General features: G+C 34.3%; 1 protein-coding gene across 11 annotated transcripts in view; it reads left to right on the plus strand.

The window, feature by feature from the left end:
* The window catches only part of ADGRL3 (adhesion G protein-coupled receptor L3), a 698136-nt gene that overhangs the window by 328998 nt on the left and 350197 nt on the right, over positions 1-18941 (plus strand). For all 11 annotated transcript variants that reach the window (XM_081145463.1, XM_081145466.1, XM_081145468.1 and 8 more), the window contains one exon: positions 2974-3187. In XM_081145463.1, coding sequence (XP_081001589.1) covers positions 2974-3187 — 214 coding nt within the window. The remainder of the gene's footprint in view (positions 1-2973; positions 3188-18941) is intronic.

Raw genomic sequence — 18941 nt, forward strand, 5'->3', positions numbered from 1 at the left:
CATCATTTAGCAGTGCAATTTATCACTGGGTCAGTGATACAAATACAATTATATGTTAAATGGTAGAAAGCACAGACAAATCAACTCCAGTTCTTTGTAAAAGTTCACCATACCCAAAACTTTAGAAAACTTCTTTTAGGGCCAAAAGAAATATATGGAAAATTTGGATTTCCACATTCTAGTTGACTTTGTAACTGTCTAGTGTCTGATTCTAAGTTATATTTTTTACAGTTAAGACCCAAATTAAATATATGTTTAAGCACACGTTTTGATAAAAAATGACGTTTTAATTAACTGAATTGTCCATTTATAGTCAAACAAATGCTTTGCCTATTATATATGATTTGCTTATTTTCTTTGTTAAATTATCTTTTTTTTTTTCACTTAAGTAAACAAAAGATAGCCAGATCATTTCAATGTTTGGGAGCAGTTTCAATGTGATTTTTTTTTTAATGTTTATACCATAGTTGTAAGAAGCAAATTGTCTTTTAGCAAATCCTCAAATCTTTCCTGTAAACATTCTGGAAAATTCTGATTTCAAACACTTTTTATAAAAAATAAACTAACCACTATGATTCCATTTAAACTGATGGAAATCATGAAACTGGATTCCCAAATTAGAACATTTTTATTATTCAATGATGCCATTAATTAAAATACTAAATACATTAATGAAAATGACTTTATCCTTGAAAATAGACTCTTAATATTAAAAAGGATTTTATGTTTAAACAGTCATTTAATTTCTGAATGATAGGTAAACAAGGACATTTTATTTGAGGCATGATAGAAATGTAGAAATGCACATTTCAGAAATTCAGTGTCTCTTTATTGTGAGAATACCTGTCAAAATGTTGTCTCAAGATCAAAATTTAAAAATAATGTTACCATCACTTCTAATTATGTTAACTCTCTTTGATGAATGCTCTGAATGTGGCAGATGACATAGAGCAGGAGAGGGGGAGAGGGAGAGAGAGAGAGAGAGAGAGAGGAGAGAACAAACAAGATGTGAATGGCATCCAGAATGGAAATGAGTGTGCAGTGCTGCTTGAGAACTTTGAGTGGCCTGCTCAGAAGTTATACTGATGTCATTCTGTCACTCTGAATTTTGAAGTGATAGGTATGGTTTCACATATCAAATCAATATTCTCTTTCAAGTGAAAACACTTATAGTAGTAAAATTTCTCTTTCCCTACTCCAACTTTTTTTTACTGCTTTGTTTCACTTCTTCCTTCTTTTCCTAGCACATTTTATGCTAAATCAAAGAGCAACAAGACATGTTTTAATGGGTGTGCACATTAATGGGTTAAACTGTCAGTGCAGATTTATAGCTACCACATAAGTATCCCTAAAATTAATTCTCTTATGTGAAATCAACTCATTAGATTGTTGGTAAACAACTTAGAATTTCACTTACATACATTTTTAAATAAGACTTGTTGAGTTTTTATAATTAAACGTTTGATTTTCTTCCAGTAGTATACTGATTATGTTCACAGTCTTAGAGTAGGAAACTATAAAACTTGACATGAAAAGATGGATAGTTGGCTGTATAAAACAGAAATATATATGTTCAGGAAATGTAAAATCAAACAGCAAACTGGAAAAATATTTGCCACAAACATGAAGAATAAATTTTCAATTTTTTTGCTATAGAAAGAACTTTTACAATGCTAACTATGGATAAATGTGAACAATCAATTCATAAATAAAGGAAATATGAAGAGTCAATAAACATATAAAAATATATTTTATTATATAAATAAAACAGTAAAAGTAAAAATAAGTATATTGTATCATTCTTTGCCTATCACACTGGCAAAATTTAAAGGAATTGGGACTATGCTCTTTTGAAAAGTACTGCTGGTGGTAGTGTATGTTTTTATTAAATACTTTAGACATCTAGTTGTTGATATTTACCAAACTTGAAATATATTTCCCATTTGATCCGAAAAGTTTTATTTATAGAAATATACCATTAAATATATTTGCATAATTATACTTTTTACAAAATGTTATAGCTATGGTACACAATAAGTTAATACTTCTTTGTAGGATTATAACACAGAAACACTAGGATATTCCTATATGTCCATCAGAGTAAGACCGATGAAGTAATCTTTTCCATTTATATATAATGCAGCCATTAAATATGAGTGATATAATATAGAAATGAAAACATTTCCATCATATGTTGTTAAATTAATTAATAGAATAAATTAAAGTATGAAGTAATATGTGTTGTGTGATACAATCTTACTAAAATTTACTTGAGTAAAATAAAAAGGGGTGGGAGGAAACATGTAATGTCTGTTTGTTTTTCTGGGGAATAGTCTAATAGGAAGGTTACCTCATTGTTAACTGGCTGCGTCTTGACATTTGGGAAAAGTGGGGAGGGAGCTAAAGAAAAAAAATTTTTTTAAATTTACATTTCATTTTCTTAAAGAACATTATTTCTTTAATTCAAAATATATAGATTATATTATTACTTAAAACTATATAATTTTACTTTAAAATTGAAATGAACTATTTTATTTAAGTATATATATGTCTGTCTATATGTATATGAAAACTCCAGAACAGTGCAATTCTTTGGTAATGGTTTCCATAAATGAACAAAATGCACACACAATACCCCTGAAGTTTATCTGAGAATCTTACTCAGTAAATAGGATACTTCTATATCGTCTTTATTTCACATACCAACCAAAGTTTTAGAAAATTCAGAGTACTTTTTTCCATGTATAAGAAAAAAAAATTGTTAGAAAGGTTTTTAAGAAATAATTGCTATTGTTAGGATAAAAAATACCTGTGAAGTTACTGAAATGATAGATATTCTATTTGGATTAAAATTGTGAGTTGCACCAGCTTTATTCCTTGGCATTATTTTAACCCAAACACTGGAAAGTGACCACATTTACCTTCCCTTTGTCTGTATCGAAGGGGACTTACTGTGCTTCCTCCTGCCCGCAGCCTTCAGCCGCGCCCCCATCCCGATGGCGGTGGTCCGCAGGGAGCTGTCCTGCGAGAGCTACCCCATAGAGCTCCGCTGCCCGGGAACAGATGTCATCATGATCGAGAGTGCCAACTACGGGAGGACCGACGACAAAATATGCGACTCTGACCCCGCTCAGATGGAGAACATACGATGCTATCTGCCAGATGCCTATAAGATTATGTCTCAAAGGTATGATCCTTCTAATATTCTTTTTTCTGTGCACTTAATATAAACTCTCCACATGCATCTGTGTGGCATATTCAGCCTAGGTAAGAACATAAAAAGTATTGTGTTATTTTAGGATAATTTTAACTACTACTTCAGTATCAAACTATCACTCATATCACTGAAATGATAGTATTAGAATTGCAAATGGCATTTGGAAATCATTAGAATTTTTTAATGTTATTTATCATTTCATGGTCTACTGTATATTCTCTAGAAATGGGTTCATTAGGTGAGAAACTAAATATATTTTTTACAATTACTAAGATGTTCAGGGATTACCAAAAAAATTACTTTACTACCAACAGTTATTTTCTATCAGTATAGAAAGAAGAGAATAATAATTAAATTAACAGGCAATTTTTATAACCATTAATCAAAATACAGTATAATGAAAGACTATTGATAAAGATTATTTGGCCTTGGAAACAAGGAAAGAAAATTATTTTAAAGTTAATAACTAGTATATAAGTTCATTCAATACATTCAAGCTTTCTAAAATGTTACTATATTCAAATAATATAAATTAAGGTACCATATAATATCACTGGATAAGAAAAGATCTTTAACTCAAAAGAGACTGGTCAATAGAGAGCCATACCTTAGAAAGTTTAAGTTAATTTTTGATAAATTAGCTAAATATTAAATATATTTTAAGTGTTTGTTTACTATTAATGTGATCTTTCAGAAATCAAAGAGGAAGCCATTCATTAAATATAAGCCTTCATGCTATATGAGTACTTGGTCACAAAGTGATTTTTAAAAAATCAATCAATCATTTTATTTAGTGAATTTGTTCAGTGAATTTGTTGTTTTCTTTTTCTTTTAATTTATCTTTATTGTTGAAAGTATTACAAATGTCCCCTTTTTCCCCCATTGATCCCCTTTACCCTGTACCCCTGCCTGCAGGCCTTCACCCTACTATTGTCTGTGTCCATGGGTTATGCATATATGCATATAAATTCTTATGTTAATCTCTCCCCACCCACCTACCCACCTCTGCCTTTCCTCTGAGATTCATCAGTCTGTTCCATGCTTCCATGTCTCTGGATCTATTTTGTTCAATGGTTTATTTTGTTCATTAGATTCCAAATATGAGTCAGATCATGTGACACTCGTCTTTCTCTGCCTGGCTTATTTCACTTAGCATAATACTCTCCAGGTCCCACCATGCTGTCTCAAAGGGTAAGGGATCCTTCTTTTTTAAAGCTGCATAGTTTCCATTGGGTAAATGTCTGAGAAGGTGCTTGATATGATTTTAATCTTCTTGAACTTATAGAGACTTGTTTTGTGTCCTAACATGTGATCTATCTTTGAGAATGCCCCATGTGCACTTGAGAATGTATATTCTGCAACTTTGTTCTATAAATGTCAATTAAATCTATCTGATCTAGTGTGTCGTTTAGAGTCACTGTTTCCTTGTTGATTTTTTTGTCTGGAAGATTTATCTGGTAAAGTCAGTGTAGTGTTACAGTCCCCTACTGTGATTGTATTGCTGTGGATCTCTCCTTAAAAGTCCTCCAAAAGTTGCTTTGTTCCCCCCCCCCCCCGCCAGCCTATGTGAGTCTTTTGTTCTGAGGTGGGTCTGTTGTAGATAGCATATATTTGGGTCTTGTTTTCTTATCCATTCAGCTACCCTATGTCTTTTGATTGGGACATTTGATCCATTTATATTTAAAGGTATTATTGATAGGTACTTATCTATTGCCATTTTATTTCTTTATGCCTATGTTTCTCATTCTCTCTATTTCAACTTCTTATTACAGCAGTCCCTTTAACATTTCTTGCAATGCTTGTTTGGTGGTGATAAATTCCTTTAGTCTTTTTTTGTCTGGGAAGCTCTGTATTTCACCATCTATTTTGAATGATAGCCTTGCTGGATAGAGTAGTCTTGGTTTCAGATCCTTGCTTTTCATTACCTTTAATACTTAATGCCAGTCCCTTCTGGCCTAAAGAGTTTCTTATGAGAAGTCAGCTGACAACCTTATGGGAGCTCCTTTGTAGGTAACAGGTTGCTTTTTTCTTGCTGCCTTTAAGATTCTCTCTTTGTCTTGAATTCTTGGCATTTTAATTATGATGTATCTGGGCCTGGACCTCTTTGGATTCTTCTTGCTTGGGGCTCTCTCGAATCTGTTTTTTTTCATTAGAATTTTTATTTTTAAGCATTTCTTTTTTCCTAATATTTAAGGATTTCTTAAAATATATGGGAAATCATAGCATATGTAAAAATACACAAACTGAAGTATAAAAAAAAAAGGTTTCACAGATTACTTTTCTTGTGCTTACGAAAGTGTGTCTTATTTTTAACCTTTTGTCTTCTTGATATACTGAAAATTCTATGTCTGTTTGTATATGATTAATAAATCAGTAGAGTCAATATCTTATTTTTATAAGTTTCTGTTGTATCAATTAATAATAGAATTGTAACCTGCCACGATTTTGATAATCAAAATGTGAGATATACTTGAAGGATAGTGGTCTCTCTGGGCAAGCCTGAAGGCTTTTGTTAGTCTATTTCTAAAATGCTTACTCATGCTAAGGTGAGTGTTTATAAGAAATAATATTTTAAAATTAGGGATGCTATGTGATATTAGTTTGGTTGCATTAATTCTTCTTGTATATCTGTCTCATTGTTATATATTTGACATATACCAACTATGTTTAAATTCTCAAATGTTATGTCTTAAAAGAAGTATAATCATTTCATTGCATGTAGATGTTGTAATGGTTTTTCAGGGGTAGTTTTCCATGAGTAATAAGGAATGCATCCTTTATTTGTTTCTGTCTTACCCCCAAACTTTGGGATCCACTTTGGGTGTGGGTTGAAAGGAGATTGTGCTTTTCTGTAATTAGGTTTGCCTTTAAAATGTAGCAGAAGCATTAACTTCACTAGCTCTTTGATCTCTATATGATTTTCATTGAAATTGTTTTAATCCTTTCATTGATATTATTAATGGCTCCCCAAGTAAGCCCTTAATCTTATAATTATTGAAAAATATCCTCTGGAGCTACTGAATTATATGGGATGCATCTATAAAGTGACAAATCTGCAGAGTAAAATTGCTTTAAGCCCCCTAAGTAAATCATTTGTGGAAGCCCTCCTGGTGTTTTCTCAAGTAACAATTGTCACTTAGCTGAAATAACTGTGGTTAATTCTCCATGGAGGCAAGTTCCTTGCTTGTGTTTCAACTATTAAATATACTCTATTTACAGTTGTCCAAAATAAATGCTTTTGACTCTTGGAGAGAAGAAACCGGGTTCCATCTTGTAAGCTCCCAAGAGACAGAATCACCATGTCCACTTAAGCTGGTTTATAATGAACTTTCACAGTCATGCCAATGTCAGAATGTTAAATAATGCTAATAATTACTAATTATTATATGGATATGGACAGTTTAATGCATTTGAACTAATAATGGAAAATCAGGTTATTGTTGTCTTTCATTTAAACTTCTAGAAATATACTTTATCAGAATCTAAACATTTTTTAAGCATGTCTCCAAATGGGAGGATTATTAATAAAAGATTATTTGTGTGTCCTTGTATAACCTTCATAACTTGTTTCAGCCTCATAAATTAGACAGGTATCACAGGCAAGGTCAGGCATGAAACATTTTTACAGTATGCAGATGTTTGCATACACATTGAACAAATGCATAAATAAAACTGTATACTGCCGTGGCCAGTGTGTTTCAGTGGTTAGAGTGTCAGACCGAGCACCAAAGGGTCACAGATTCGATTCCCAGACAAGAACATGTGCCTTGGTTGCGGGTTCACTCCTCACCCCCTGTCAGGGCAAGTGAGGGAGGCAACCGGTTGATGAGTCTCTCTCACATCGATGTTTCTCTCTCTCTCTTTCTCTCTCTCCCCCTACCTCCCTCTATTCCACTATCTCTGAAAAAATATCCTCAGGTGAGAATTAACAAAACCAAACAAAAAACTATACTAACATGTTAGTTAAATGTGAAAAATTGGGGATTTGAATTGAAATGTATGTGACACTTTATTTGCACACTTTCTCCCAGTAGAACTATGCAATCTGATAGCTGCTCCAGGAGAAGCCAGTTTTCTCACTGACTTTCACATTGCCCCTCCTGTTCTCAAACCCAAGTGTGTTTTCCTGCCATGCTGTCCCCACCTCCTAACATTTATAAACCTTTATTGTCACATTTTAGATAGTTGCCTTGTCTAAAGTAAATTGTAGGCCTCTAGAGGCCAGACTTTCTGTTCATCTTGCCTTAAACTACCGTTTGACATATGATGACATATAAATGAATGGGGGGAAAATGCTCTCTAATTTTGTCATGTCATTTGAAAGTTTTCTTAACTCTATTAACTGATTTTTATTTCTTTTTATGTTTACACAACCCAGAGAATTTAAAAAATAGTGCATATAACTTTGGAATCTAAATGTGAAAATAACTGTTGACAACTGGTAACTGCAGAAGTTTTACATTTTGAATTCAGCTGAGGTTTCATGTTATCTTCAGTTTTGAATGGAAATATTTCCATGTTGAACTCCACCAGCTCTTGAAAGTCCATGATATGTGGTTCAGCATGACAGTTACTCTGGAGTTCAGTGGATAAGTCAGTCAGACATGGTTCCTACCTCCAAAACTATAGGTTTTTGTGTGTGTGTTTTGGCAAAGAAAAAGCAAACAATCATATCGTTTGCTCAGTATTTCATTTTTATCTCATTTATTGAAGAGTTAGAAAAATAAAAAGGAGGAATGTGCTTTCAGCTAGTTATTTGGAAGTGTTCATGGAGAGGAAGTGCTAATCTGGCACTTAAAGAATGACAGCATTATTGGAACCAGAGAGACTGAAGTGATATTAGATACGCAAGTGGATTAACGCAAATAAACACACGGGAACTGCTTCCCTTCAATTACCCTTCACCCATCTTTTTCCATCACGGCTTCACAAGCTTATTGGTGTTCCGCTGTCCACTATTGAACCCTAAGGTGTCTTCCAAATGTGCCACGGCTAGAGGCCAGCCCCCACCCCTACCTAGACCCCCAATTCTCCCCAAGAAACCTTGATAATTTGATGATACTCGCTTGATGCTATCATTCCCTTGCCAATAACAACTCTTTTGAAGTCCTTATAAATGGAACAAAGTTGTGGGAAGTTTGAATATCATATGTTATGGCATCCTTATGCCAGCTTTTGATGACTCATATTTTAAATATATGATGTAATAACCTTACTTTACATAGAATTGCATATATCTTTCAAATTAAAAAGGCATTTGTAAATGCATATATAAATACGTATACGAGTAGAACGGGAAAATTATGCATATCATAAGTGTACGACTCAATGACTTTTCACCAAGCTCATCCAACTAACAGATAGATGAAGACACCCCACCTTGTGCCCTGTACCAAGGATATACCTTCCTCCAAGAATTGCCCCTATTCTGACTTCTAACACTCTAAATTAGTTTGCCCATTTTGTAATTTAAATAAATGGATTCATGTAGTATTTGCTTTTTTGTGTTAGGCTTCTCTCATTCAATGCATTCATTTTTATATAACTTTGTTGGAGCATTTATTAATATAACACATAATTTATTCACTTCAAGTAGATAATTATATTTTTAGTAATCATTACCATGAATCAGTTTTAGAGCATTTTCATCACCACCATAAGATTCTGCATATCCATGGTGCTTAAACTCCATCTCCTTTCCCACCCCATGCAAAGACTAATCTGTTTCCTATCCTCAGTGTGTTCTTTTTTAGGCTAAAAAAATGAATATTTGAAATCAAGTTAAAGGTAGTGAGCTTTTCAGGGGGGGACAATATCAAAGAAATATTAGCAGTTATTTCTGAAGGCATGGAGATAAATACAGGGTGGGGCAAAAGTAGGTTTACAGTTGTTTGTATGGAAAGTAATACAATAATTAATAAATAATAATATAAGAATAAACTGTGTTTTCGTGGACTCACAACTGTAAGCCTACGTTTATCCCCCCCTATATGTTACTTGCATTTTGAATTCTCTTAGAATCTAAGATCATGAATCTAGAGAATTAAAAAATACCATATTTAAAGTTTTCTAACAAATAGAAATGTTAAATGTATAAAGTTGGAGTATTATTTTTTCTGTTTAAGTGAGTGATCTGACTTCTTTTAGCAGTATTTTAACAATATTCCATTTTCATGTGCCATCGTCACATCAGGAACATGCAAAAAAACAAGAGGGAGAGAGAGAATTATTTCTCACATTTCTGAGAAAGTTATATTTCAGTTTATACCAGCACCACTGCAGGGGGTTTTACAGCTTACAAAAGATCCTTGTTTCTGTCGTATTTGTTCCTGGTGAAGTTAAGAAATCTTTCAATAGCAGCAGAAGAAATGCCAGTGGCAAGTTTTGTGTGTGCAGAGCTGAGTAAATGTGCTAGGATAGTTGTGGGCATATACATGACTTTTTCAAGGGGAGTAGCCTCCTTTGCTCCTTTGGCAGACTCATTACATTATGTCTTATGTATTTCTCTTACGAATTATAACAGATCAAAAATAGTTCCTCATTTCACGGACTTTTCCATTGAACCCATGTTCTTTGCATTGAAAAGAACAAACAGGCATAGAGACTATAATCTGTAACTCGGTGCTTTAGGATGACTGTTGTGTGCATGTTTATTTTAAAAGGAGGGTGGGGGAGGAAATGAGTAAAGGAGGGATGCTACTCCCATCCCCAAAGCCTGAGTGTAGAGAATATGGGAAAAACAGGAGAGTTCCTATCTGGGAGGCATCCATTTCTTCTCTTCTAATATTTTGGCTCATTGCAATTCTGAGAATATATTTTGATAACATCCTGCTAAAATGCTTCCTAGACCCCCTTCCTATTAATTTCATTTTGAATGAAATGATGTTATATATGTGCAATTCTAAGTTTAAAATTTTAGTAATTGATTCAGATATTTCAGAACAGCTTTGGGTAAATGCTGAAGGAAATTGTGTTAGCTGCCTCTTACGGGCCGTGGGAAGAACTAACCCTTTGTGCAGCTATTCTTTAGTCTTCATTTATGGAAATTTGGAATCCCTGAGTCGTCTTTGGGAATTGCAGAAGGTCAAAATTATTTTCATAACAACACTGACGTACTCTTTGCCGTTTTCATTGTATTAGCTATAGGCACTGGTGGTGTAAAAGCAATGGTGGGTAAAACTGCTGGCAGCTTAGCTGGGATCAAGGCAGCAGCAACAATGTACTTTAAAGTTTTTCCTCTGTTTTAATTTCTAATATGGTAAATATCAAAAGATATAACTCTCATAAACAGATATTTGTAAGGGATCTTAATTTTTTTAATCCTCTCCCCAGGATATGTTTTTATAGATTTTAGAGAGGAAGGGGGAGAGAGAGATGTGAGAGAGAAATGTCCATCGGTTGCTTCCTGTGCACACCCCAAGTGGGGATTGAACCCGAAACCTAGGTATGTCCCTGACCAGGAACTGAACCCTTACGACACTCCAACCAACTGAGCCACCTGGCCGGGGCAAGGGAATCTCGATTTTAAGAGTTAAAGAGGTCATGAGACAAAGTAGAAGAATTGATGTTTTTGCAAATATATATATATTTTTCATTTCTACTTATTGATTGAAAATTAGTCCATTATGTTTTGTCCTTATTATTTTTACATTGTATAATAATCATTCTATTTGTTTTAAATTCATCTGCTCTTTACTACAAATGAATTATTTTTAAAATTTATTATTATTATTTTAATTTTAGAGAGGGAGGAAGGGAGAGAGATAAACATTGATATGAGAGAGATAAATCGATCAGTTGCCTCCCATACCTGCCTTGACTGGGGACCAAACCCACAACCTAGGTACGTGCTCTGACCGGAATTGAACTCGAGGACTTGTAGTGCGCACGAGAACACTCCAACCAACTGAGCCACCCTTGCCAGGGCTGAATGAATTATTTTAAGGAGAAGGCTATCTGTATGTTTTATAGCAGTCCCTGTTGATACAGAGCCTAATGAGAGTTAGATCATTGGAAACTGAAAATTTGTGTCATTTTCTGTTCAAACATTCATGTGATTAAATCTTTCATAAAATTATAAAAACTTAAAAAATAAAATGACTAAAACAACAGAAATTTAGATAATCTTTTAAAAAAAGTTATCTTTAATGTTGAGAGTATTATAGATGTTCCGCATTTTTCCCCCATTGCCACTCTCCACCCAGCTCACACTTCACTGTAGGCCTTCACCACATTATTGTCTTTGTCCATGGGTTATACATATATACATATAAGTTCTTTGGTTAATCTCTTCCTGCCCCCCCTTCCCTCTGAGATTTGTCAGACTGTTCCATGCTTTCATGTCTCTAGACCTATTTTGTTTTTCAGTTTATTTTGTTCATTAGAGTCCACAGGTGAGATCATGTGATATTTGTCTTTCTCTGATTGGCTTTTTTCACTTAGCATAATATTCTTCAGGTCACTCCATGCTGTCTCAAAGGAAAAGAAATCATTCTTTTTTACAGGAGCATGGTATTCCATTGTGTAGATGTCCCATAGCTTTTTTTATCCAGTCATCTACTAATGGGCACTTGGGGCTGTTTCCACATCTTAGCTATTGTAAATAAGACTGCTGTGAACATAGGGGTGCATATATTCTTTCTGATTGGTGTTTTGGTACTCTTAGGATATATTCCTAGAAGTGGGATTACTGGGTCAAAAGGTAGCTATGTACTGCATAGATTAATAGTATTGGGGTGGGGCAGAGCCCCGCCATGATATTATTCTAAACACAAAAATGTTGGAGGAACTTAATTTATAAGTATATATACTAGAAGAAATGTTTTTCATTTTAAAAGATCATTGATTTTAATTTTCGTTTTTTAAACAAGTCAGTATTACAAAGATTGAGTTTGAGAAGTTTAGGGCAGCTGTTTCCTGTTATTAAATTTTCTGAGTTGTTATTAACTTATCAGTGTTAGTGGTAACTCCAGTGAATTTAGCCTTTAGTAAATGCACTCCCAAACAAACTACACAAAATACACCTAAAAGAGATTTAAATACCAATAGATTGTCTGATAAATTTACCTGGAAGTTGTGTTGATTCACATTTGATTGAAAAAACATAAGACAATCTGCAGAACTTGACATCTTGTGGAAAATATAAGATATTATTGAGAAAGGAAAGATAGTTTGTGAAAATTAGAGGATATTGGATGGAAATACTTGAGGTAATTATCTGGAGTATAGTTTAAATCCAAATGGTAAAGAAGTAAGTAGATGATGAACGTAAATTCTGTCCCTGATTAGTTGGATATCACCAGACTCTGGAGAAAAATAAGGTATAATAATATTTAGCAGACATTCAGAATAAATACCTCCGTTTCTCTATCACGACAGTGATTTTAAGATTTCTGGGGCTATTAGATGAGTGGGTCTCAGAGTATTTTGACTGCCTTTCATTTTTCCTTGTACTGATGAGGAGACAGACTGAGTTACACAAAGTTTAAGAAATTTACCTGAAATCACTCACGATGTGATAGCACAGCCATGCCTGCTTTCTTTAGGTACAAAGTCTAAGGATTTATTTTTTTACTATTTTTTTCTTCTTTTAAGACACTAGGAATACTTTTTGTTATAGGAAGCATCTTTATTTACTTTTATTAGTACATCAGAAAAGCGAGTGAAATATTCAAATACATCCACATATTATATAATTCAATCTATTGGTTAAACAAGAATAAGTTTATTTATTTTTTTCTTTTTGATTGACGTATTTATAGATCTAATACCACCTTACACAACAAGGCTTGAGTTGTTTGGAAGTAAGAAGACATTGAAACTGGGGTCTAGAGATGGACAAAGGCAAGTGATGCAAGCTCTTAGACCTGCGGACTAGAGAGGTGACAAAGGGAGTTGAACCAGGTTGGCCTGGAGAGGCCACACCCACCAAAAGGCACCAGGGCTCCTGCTTCAGCAGGCTGCTACTTGGAAACAAATGCCCAGGGTTGCCAGATCTAATTCCTCAAAGGAGGCCAGAAATGAAGATTTCCTGATTTATAAATATTAGAAACTCAGTTTTTTGGAAAGCTCAGGTTTGAATCTCTGACATTAAAATTCAGGTGGTGGTTTTCCTTGGAGGAGTGGGGAGAGCCAGGGCTGGGGGTGGGGATGGTGCAAGACAGGAATTGTCAGATGTTTTGTGCCCTGATCATGTGAAGTTTTACATGGGTGTGTGCAGCTCATGAACATTTCATGGAGCCATGAAACAAAGCTTACCAAATCGATCAATATAGCCACTGAGCTTCACTGTCAGGAAACTGTTCTTTCCTTGCCTTCAGATTACTTAGGTAATTTTCCATAAGCTGGAATTTTAATATCCAGGATATAATGTGTTTGAATAAATAGGGAACATACTCAGTTGTTGTCAGTGATACTTGTTAGCATTTACTGTGTGCTTTTTATTCGCCATACATTCATGAAGAATTTATCTTTCATCCCTTTATGTCATCCTCCCCATAACACTAAGAAACCACATTTTCTTGTTACTTACTTTGTGCCAATGAGGTCATTAAAGTGCTTAGAAACTTACCTGTTGATTATTTTAACCCAACGTTATGGCTTATTAGAGAGATTTGGGGCCTTGTTTCCTATAGCAAGGGTGATTAAATGATGAAGTTTTAGGAATAGTTAAAACTGATTCTGATCATGATCATGATAGTGAGAAAAGAAACTCATTTCCTTTCATGCACACAGCCCAATATGGGATTGATTTGGCTCAGGTTTTATCAATATTCAATTACAGCCATATAAATTTTATTATTGAATTTTTTGATAGAAACACTTTAATATTATTGTGAATCTGAAACTCTCTAGCCTCTAAACCCCTTTTTTATTTGAATCAATTTTGTTTATAAAGTGTTTGGGATAATGTAATGATTCTTAGAAAAACAAGCATTGATAGAACAGAACTGATTGTATTGCTAAATATTTCTAGCCATAACCATGTATTAGCAGTATTTATTGAGAACTTCCTGTGAGCCAGACAGTGTTCTGAGCACTTTATAAGAATTAACTCCTCTAATCCTTCCCTCACTCCTGTGAAGTGGGTGCCGCTGTCGTCCTTACTTCACTGACGGGTGCCTAACGAAGGTTAAGTAACACAGTGATTGGCAACCTGCGATTTTAGCCCAAAATTCAGCTCCGAAATCCACGATGACTACTCCAATCTGCTGCCTTGTGAGCTGTGTCTAAAATGTGTACTGTGTTTAATAAGTGAGAGTGACGCAGGAAACAAGCATGAGCCAGTCGCTGTTACTGAAGGGACTATACGTGGGTGTGTCATCCTCATGCCCATGTATTGGTGGTTGGTTATCATTTTCACATGCAAATATGAGAACATAGCGTGAAGCTTATTAAATTACCTGGCATTTATTTTCTGCCTTAGAGTAAGTTTTCTGGTAATAACACTCAAATACTTATGATGAAATGTTTTCGTAAAAAAATCTATGAAATCAGATTTTGTGTTCTTTTTAACATTTTAGAGCGCACGGGGACACAGTTATCTATACAAATCCTTCAGTAAAGGTGAACTTTCCAGGAATGATGGGGAATACATTGAAATTTGCATGTTATGTGGAATAAAAGAAAATTGATGTCACAATGTGCAGACTTTGGAACAGAGAGAACTCATGAGTTGGGAACTAAATATATCAGTGAAAACTTTGAAATACTTGTAAATGAGAAAATGTATCATTCCAGCCTTTCTTAAGTCAAACTTGAATATAAGTAATAGAATGCTTTAAAATTGCTAATGCTTTATTTTATGTAATGAGATTTTAGAAAGTGCAGATCTTTACAATCACAGCTTTTACCTTAAATTATAAAATGAAAGTGGATCTGTATTTGTACCACTCTATAGTAACTTTGTTTTACTATACAGATCAGTTTATACTTGTTTTTATTCTGATTTTATTGTTTTGTTTCCTGCAAGAATTCAATTATGCTGAAAACATGTGGCTAAATTTGCCTCTATAAATACTCTACTGTACACAAGTTTAGTTGATTCATTGTTTCATTATTGAGATTACCAAAAAAAGTATAGTAAATAAATCACTGTGTAATACATTTTGAACCTCCCCATGATGTGTTGATATGAGGTTTAAGTCTAAGAGAAACGTTATTTGTCAAATTCTCAGGGAATAACTATTACCCTAATATTTTTTAACATGAAAAAATGCATTAATTGGCAGTGGTTTTGGTGAAATTAGATATTTACTTTATCACATGTTCAGCAGGGCTATGTGAAAATCGTATTTATTTGTAACCAGGTTTACCAAGTGATAAAAGCACCACGATGTATTCTTTCATGTCTATTAGCTTATTTCAATACATATGTCCGAGCGTTCTGACTTGAAAGACCGAAGGTCTTTCCAAAAATGGTAGCATCCATAGTTATTAGTTCCATCAACCGTATGAAAATAAACATTTGGAGCTGTTTCTTGGGCGTGTTAGTGTACTGAGGAAATGATACTTGGTGGAGAATGTAAGTCCACAGGAGTGTGGCCCATATCAAACATAGAAACCATTCTTCAAAAGTGAAAAAAAAGGCAAAGAGGAGAGACAGTTGTTACAGCAAGAGGGAACTCGGTGATTATGGTTGACGGTGAGCAGATGGTTGAACTGAGCAGAACCTTTTCAGTTAAAATTCTTGATATTGTTGAATCATTTAGAGACACTGATGTTTCCAAACCATCACCACTGTTCATCTAAACAACTCTGTGTATTTTACATTGAACTAATGGACTCCTGGGCATTCAGATTTACTTATCAAATGTAGTATACTAACTTTATGGGAAAGGTTTATGATAGTTCTCTACCGATGTGAACATCTTATTAAAGGAGGAAATCTATTATTAACTCCTGATTTAGTAACATTGATTTTTTTGTTTCATGCTAATAGTTTTAGTTTCAGAATTATACCCCTGAAGCCCACCAAACCCTGGTCACATGCTACACTGCTTGAGGGCTTCTGTTATATGTGAGATATGTCATATTAGCGTTTCTGATAAAGGTAATACCTGCACAATTCTAACTTTACCTAGATATTAATTTTATCTTATTTCTCTCTCCAAACCACAAATATTTGTCTTTTCATTATAATATAGTATAAAAATACCTATGATCAATTTCACCACTTACAGCCTTCTAAACACTGAGATTATTTCTCTGTAGATGTTTTAGAAATTAGGGTCACAAAAATATACTTCTCCATAAATTAGTCTCTGCAAAATAATAAAAGGCCTTTCACCTTTCCAAGGAATTCAAGTAGCTCATCCTTGCCCAAGGAGAGAGAAGGATTGTGAATCACTTTCCAAGTTCAGGTGTAAAAATAGAGCAGAGTCCTTCAAATGACCTTTCGTTCAGTTATTTCCTCCAATAACAGTTCTCTGCTGTAACATTAAAAAATACCTCAACTGTAACAAACATTATGTGTAGTATAATCTTTCACTAAAAGTCATAGAAGTGGAAAAGCATAAATTAAGGAAAGCAGCACAAGCCCACATGGATGTTAGAATGGAATATCAACCTCCTGCAAAATCACAGAAAAATGTGTCTCAGTTAAGGCAGGTAATATATACCTAAAATGTTGTAAAGAAAAAAAATAATTCTGTATGTCATTAGGAGATAAAAGTATATCTTTCATTTATTGGGATGATTTTTAAAAACTTAGTTTAAAATGTTGGACTTTGTAAATGAAAAATAAAATTTCATTAAGAGGAAACAAATTGAAAATGGGATAGTCAACAGTTTTGTAAAGGTCTTTTAAAGAAAAAGATCACTCTTGGAGCTCCAAAATGGAGTTAGTTTTAGGAAGATGCTTAGATACCATCCCCTGCTCTTCAGATACCTCTGCCTCATCTTGTAGGTTCAGAGAATGTGCTTTGAAATCTTCGCAAAAGACTAGGTTTGAAATGCAACCGTGTTCCCTGGGCACACGGGCGGTCGGAGCCACTCGGGAGGCTCTGGGAGGACAGGAAAGTCTGTTTCCCACGTGCGCAGCGCCACCGTGCTAAAGCACTGATTATTATAATGAGATAGATTTTTATATTATCCCTATTGTTGAATAAGACGCATGTTTCTGGATTTTGACATTGTTTGTTTTCGTATTAAGTCAAAAGAGAAATGTTTAACAAATTCCAGTCTTAGAAAGAATCTCTCTCCATTATGTCTTTAGCAATATATCAGCTTCATATCAGATTAGGGTTTTTTCTTCTTCTTCTTTTTTTGCTCCACTTACGTTTATTTTATGACCTTTGAGTAAATAGTTTTGGTTCTGAGAAAAAAATCCTTATTTCACATGCAGTTTACCTTTAAAATAAGGAAGTTTTAAATTTTATTTTATTTATTTTTTTATTTGGGGGCTTTCACTTCATGCCCCTGGACTTCAGTCCTGTTTAAGTAAGATATTTCAGACAATAATCTTTGTAGATTTTTTAGAGAGGGAGGGTTTAGAAATTTTTTGAGAAGGAGGTTAGCAGTGTCATATAATTCTGCCAATATTGTTGAAAACATCTTGATAGATCACCCAAGAAACAATTACCCACACACTGTTTACATTAGTAATTAACAGAGAGAATTTTAGGAGAGATTATAGGCCATGTCATCACTCCAACATTTCCTCCTAATGAAATAACCAACACAGTGGGGAACCAGCTGCATTTTTAAACCCAGCAGGCTAAATTGTGGAATAGAAACTATTTAGTACCAGAGGGAAGGGTTTGAATACAAAGTTTGCTGCTAGAGAAAATGTAAGAAGCAGTCTTGTAAGGAAATGCCTCATGGACAATCCAGTCTAGGAGTTTAGAAAACTTCACGACTCTTTTCAAATATATATTGCTATGCATTTTCTAGTACAGCTAGACACTTTGTGGGCTTAGAAACTACGCCTAACAGGATCAGAATTTCCCTTTACTAGTGAAGAACCTCCTCCATAAGACTAGAACCAGAATTATTTAGGTTGGCTCTCTTAACATATACCCACAGATTTGGGAATAAAGCACTCATCTCCCAGCAGCACTCAGAATATTTTCAGAAAGAAACATTGAACAGGGAACAACAGCAGTTCTTTGGAAAACTAATCTTACTAACTCCCATCCATCTTAGTATTCCCCCCTCCCCTTTTTTTCTGACATCTGGCATTCAATTTAATGTCACCAACGGCTAAGAATGGTTCCAATATCAAGCAAAGCCCATACCTAAAAGTGAAGGAAGACTGTTCACCAAAGGTAAATCTGTATGTTCTTGGCAGAAAACAAGATAAATAGATAATGGGGAAATAAGAAAAACTATCCATCCCCTGCTCCAAGGCAATTAAGTATTTTATGTGGAATTCATAAAATGATTTGCCGTTTACTAGAAATAATAATGCCAATTACAAAGGATCTGAGAAACTTAGAAGTCTCTGCAGCACCACCTCCCTCCACAAAAATCAGAAATGGCCAGAAGAAGACAAATGTTCCCACACAGTGATGTTTCGGTTTTGAAATAAAGGAAACCAGTGTGTTTCTCTGTTTCAGTCTTGCAGCTCTTAGAGCACTGGATGCCCTGTGGTCTGATTGGAGATCCTGCATAAAAGAAGAAAGATTTGGTAGTGACTAAATTTGAATTCAAATTTTAGTTTTGTTACAAGTTTTGTAACTAAGGCCTTTGTGAATCCTTCCCCTCTCTTCCTCGCTGGGCTGAT

This window comes from Miniopterus schreibersii, assembly GCF_964146895.1.
Source record: "Miniopterus schreibersii genome assembly, chromosome: 1".
Taxonomy (NCBI): domain Eukaryota; kingdom Metazoa; phylum Chordata; class Mammalia; order Chiroptera; family Miniopteridae; genus Miniopterus; species Miniopterus schreibersii.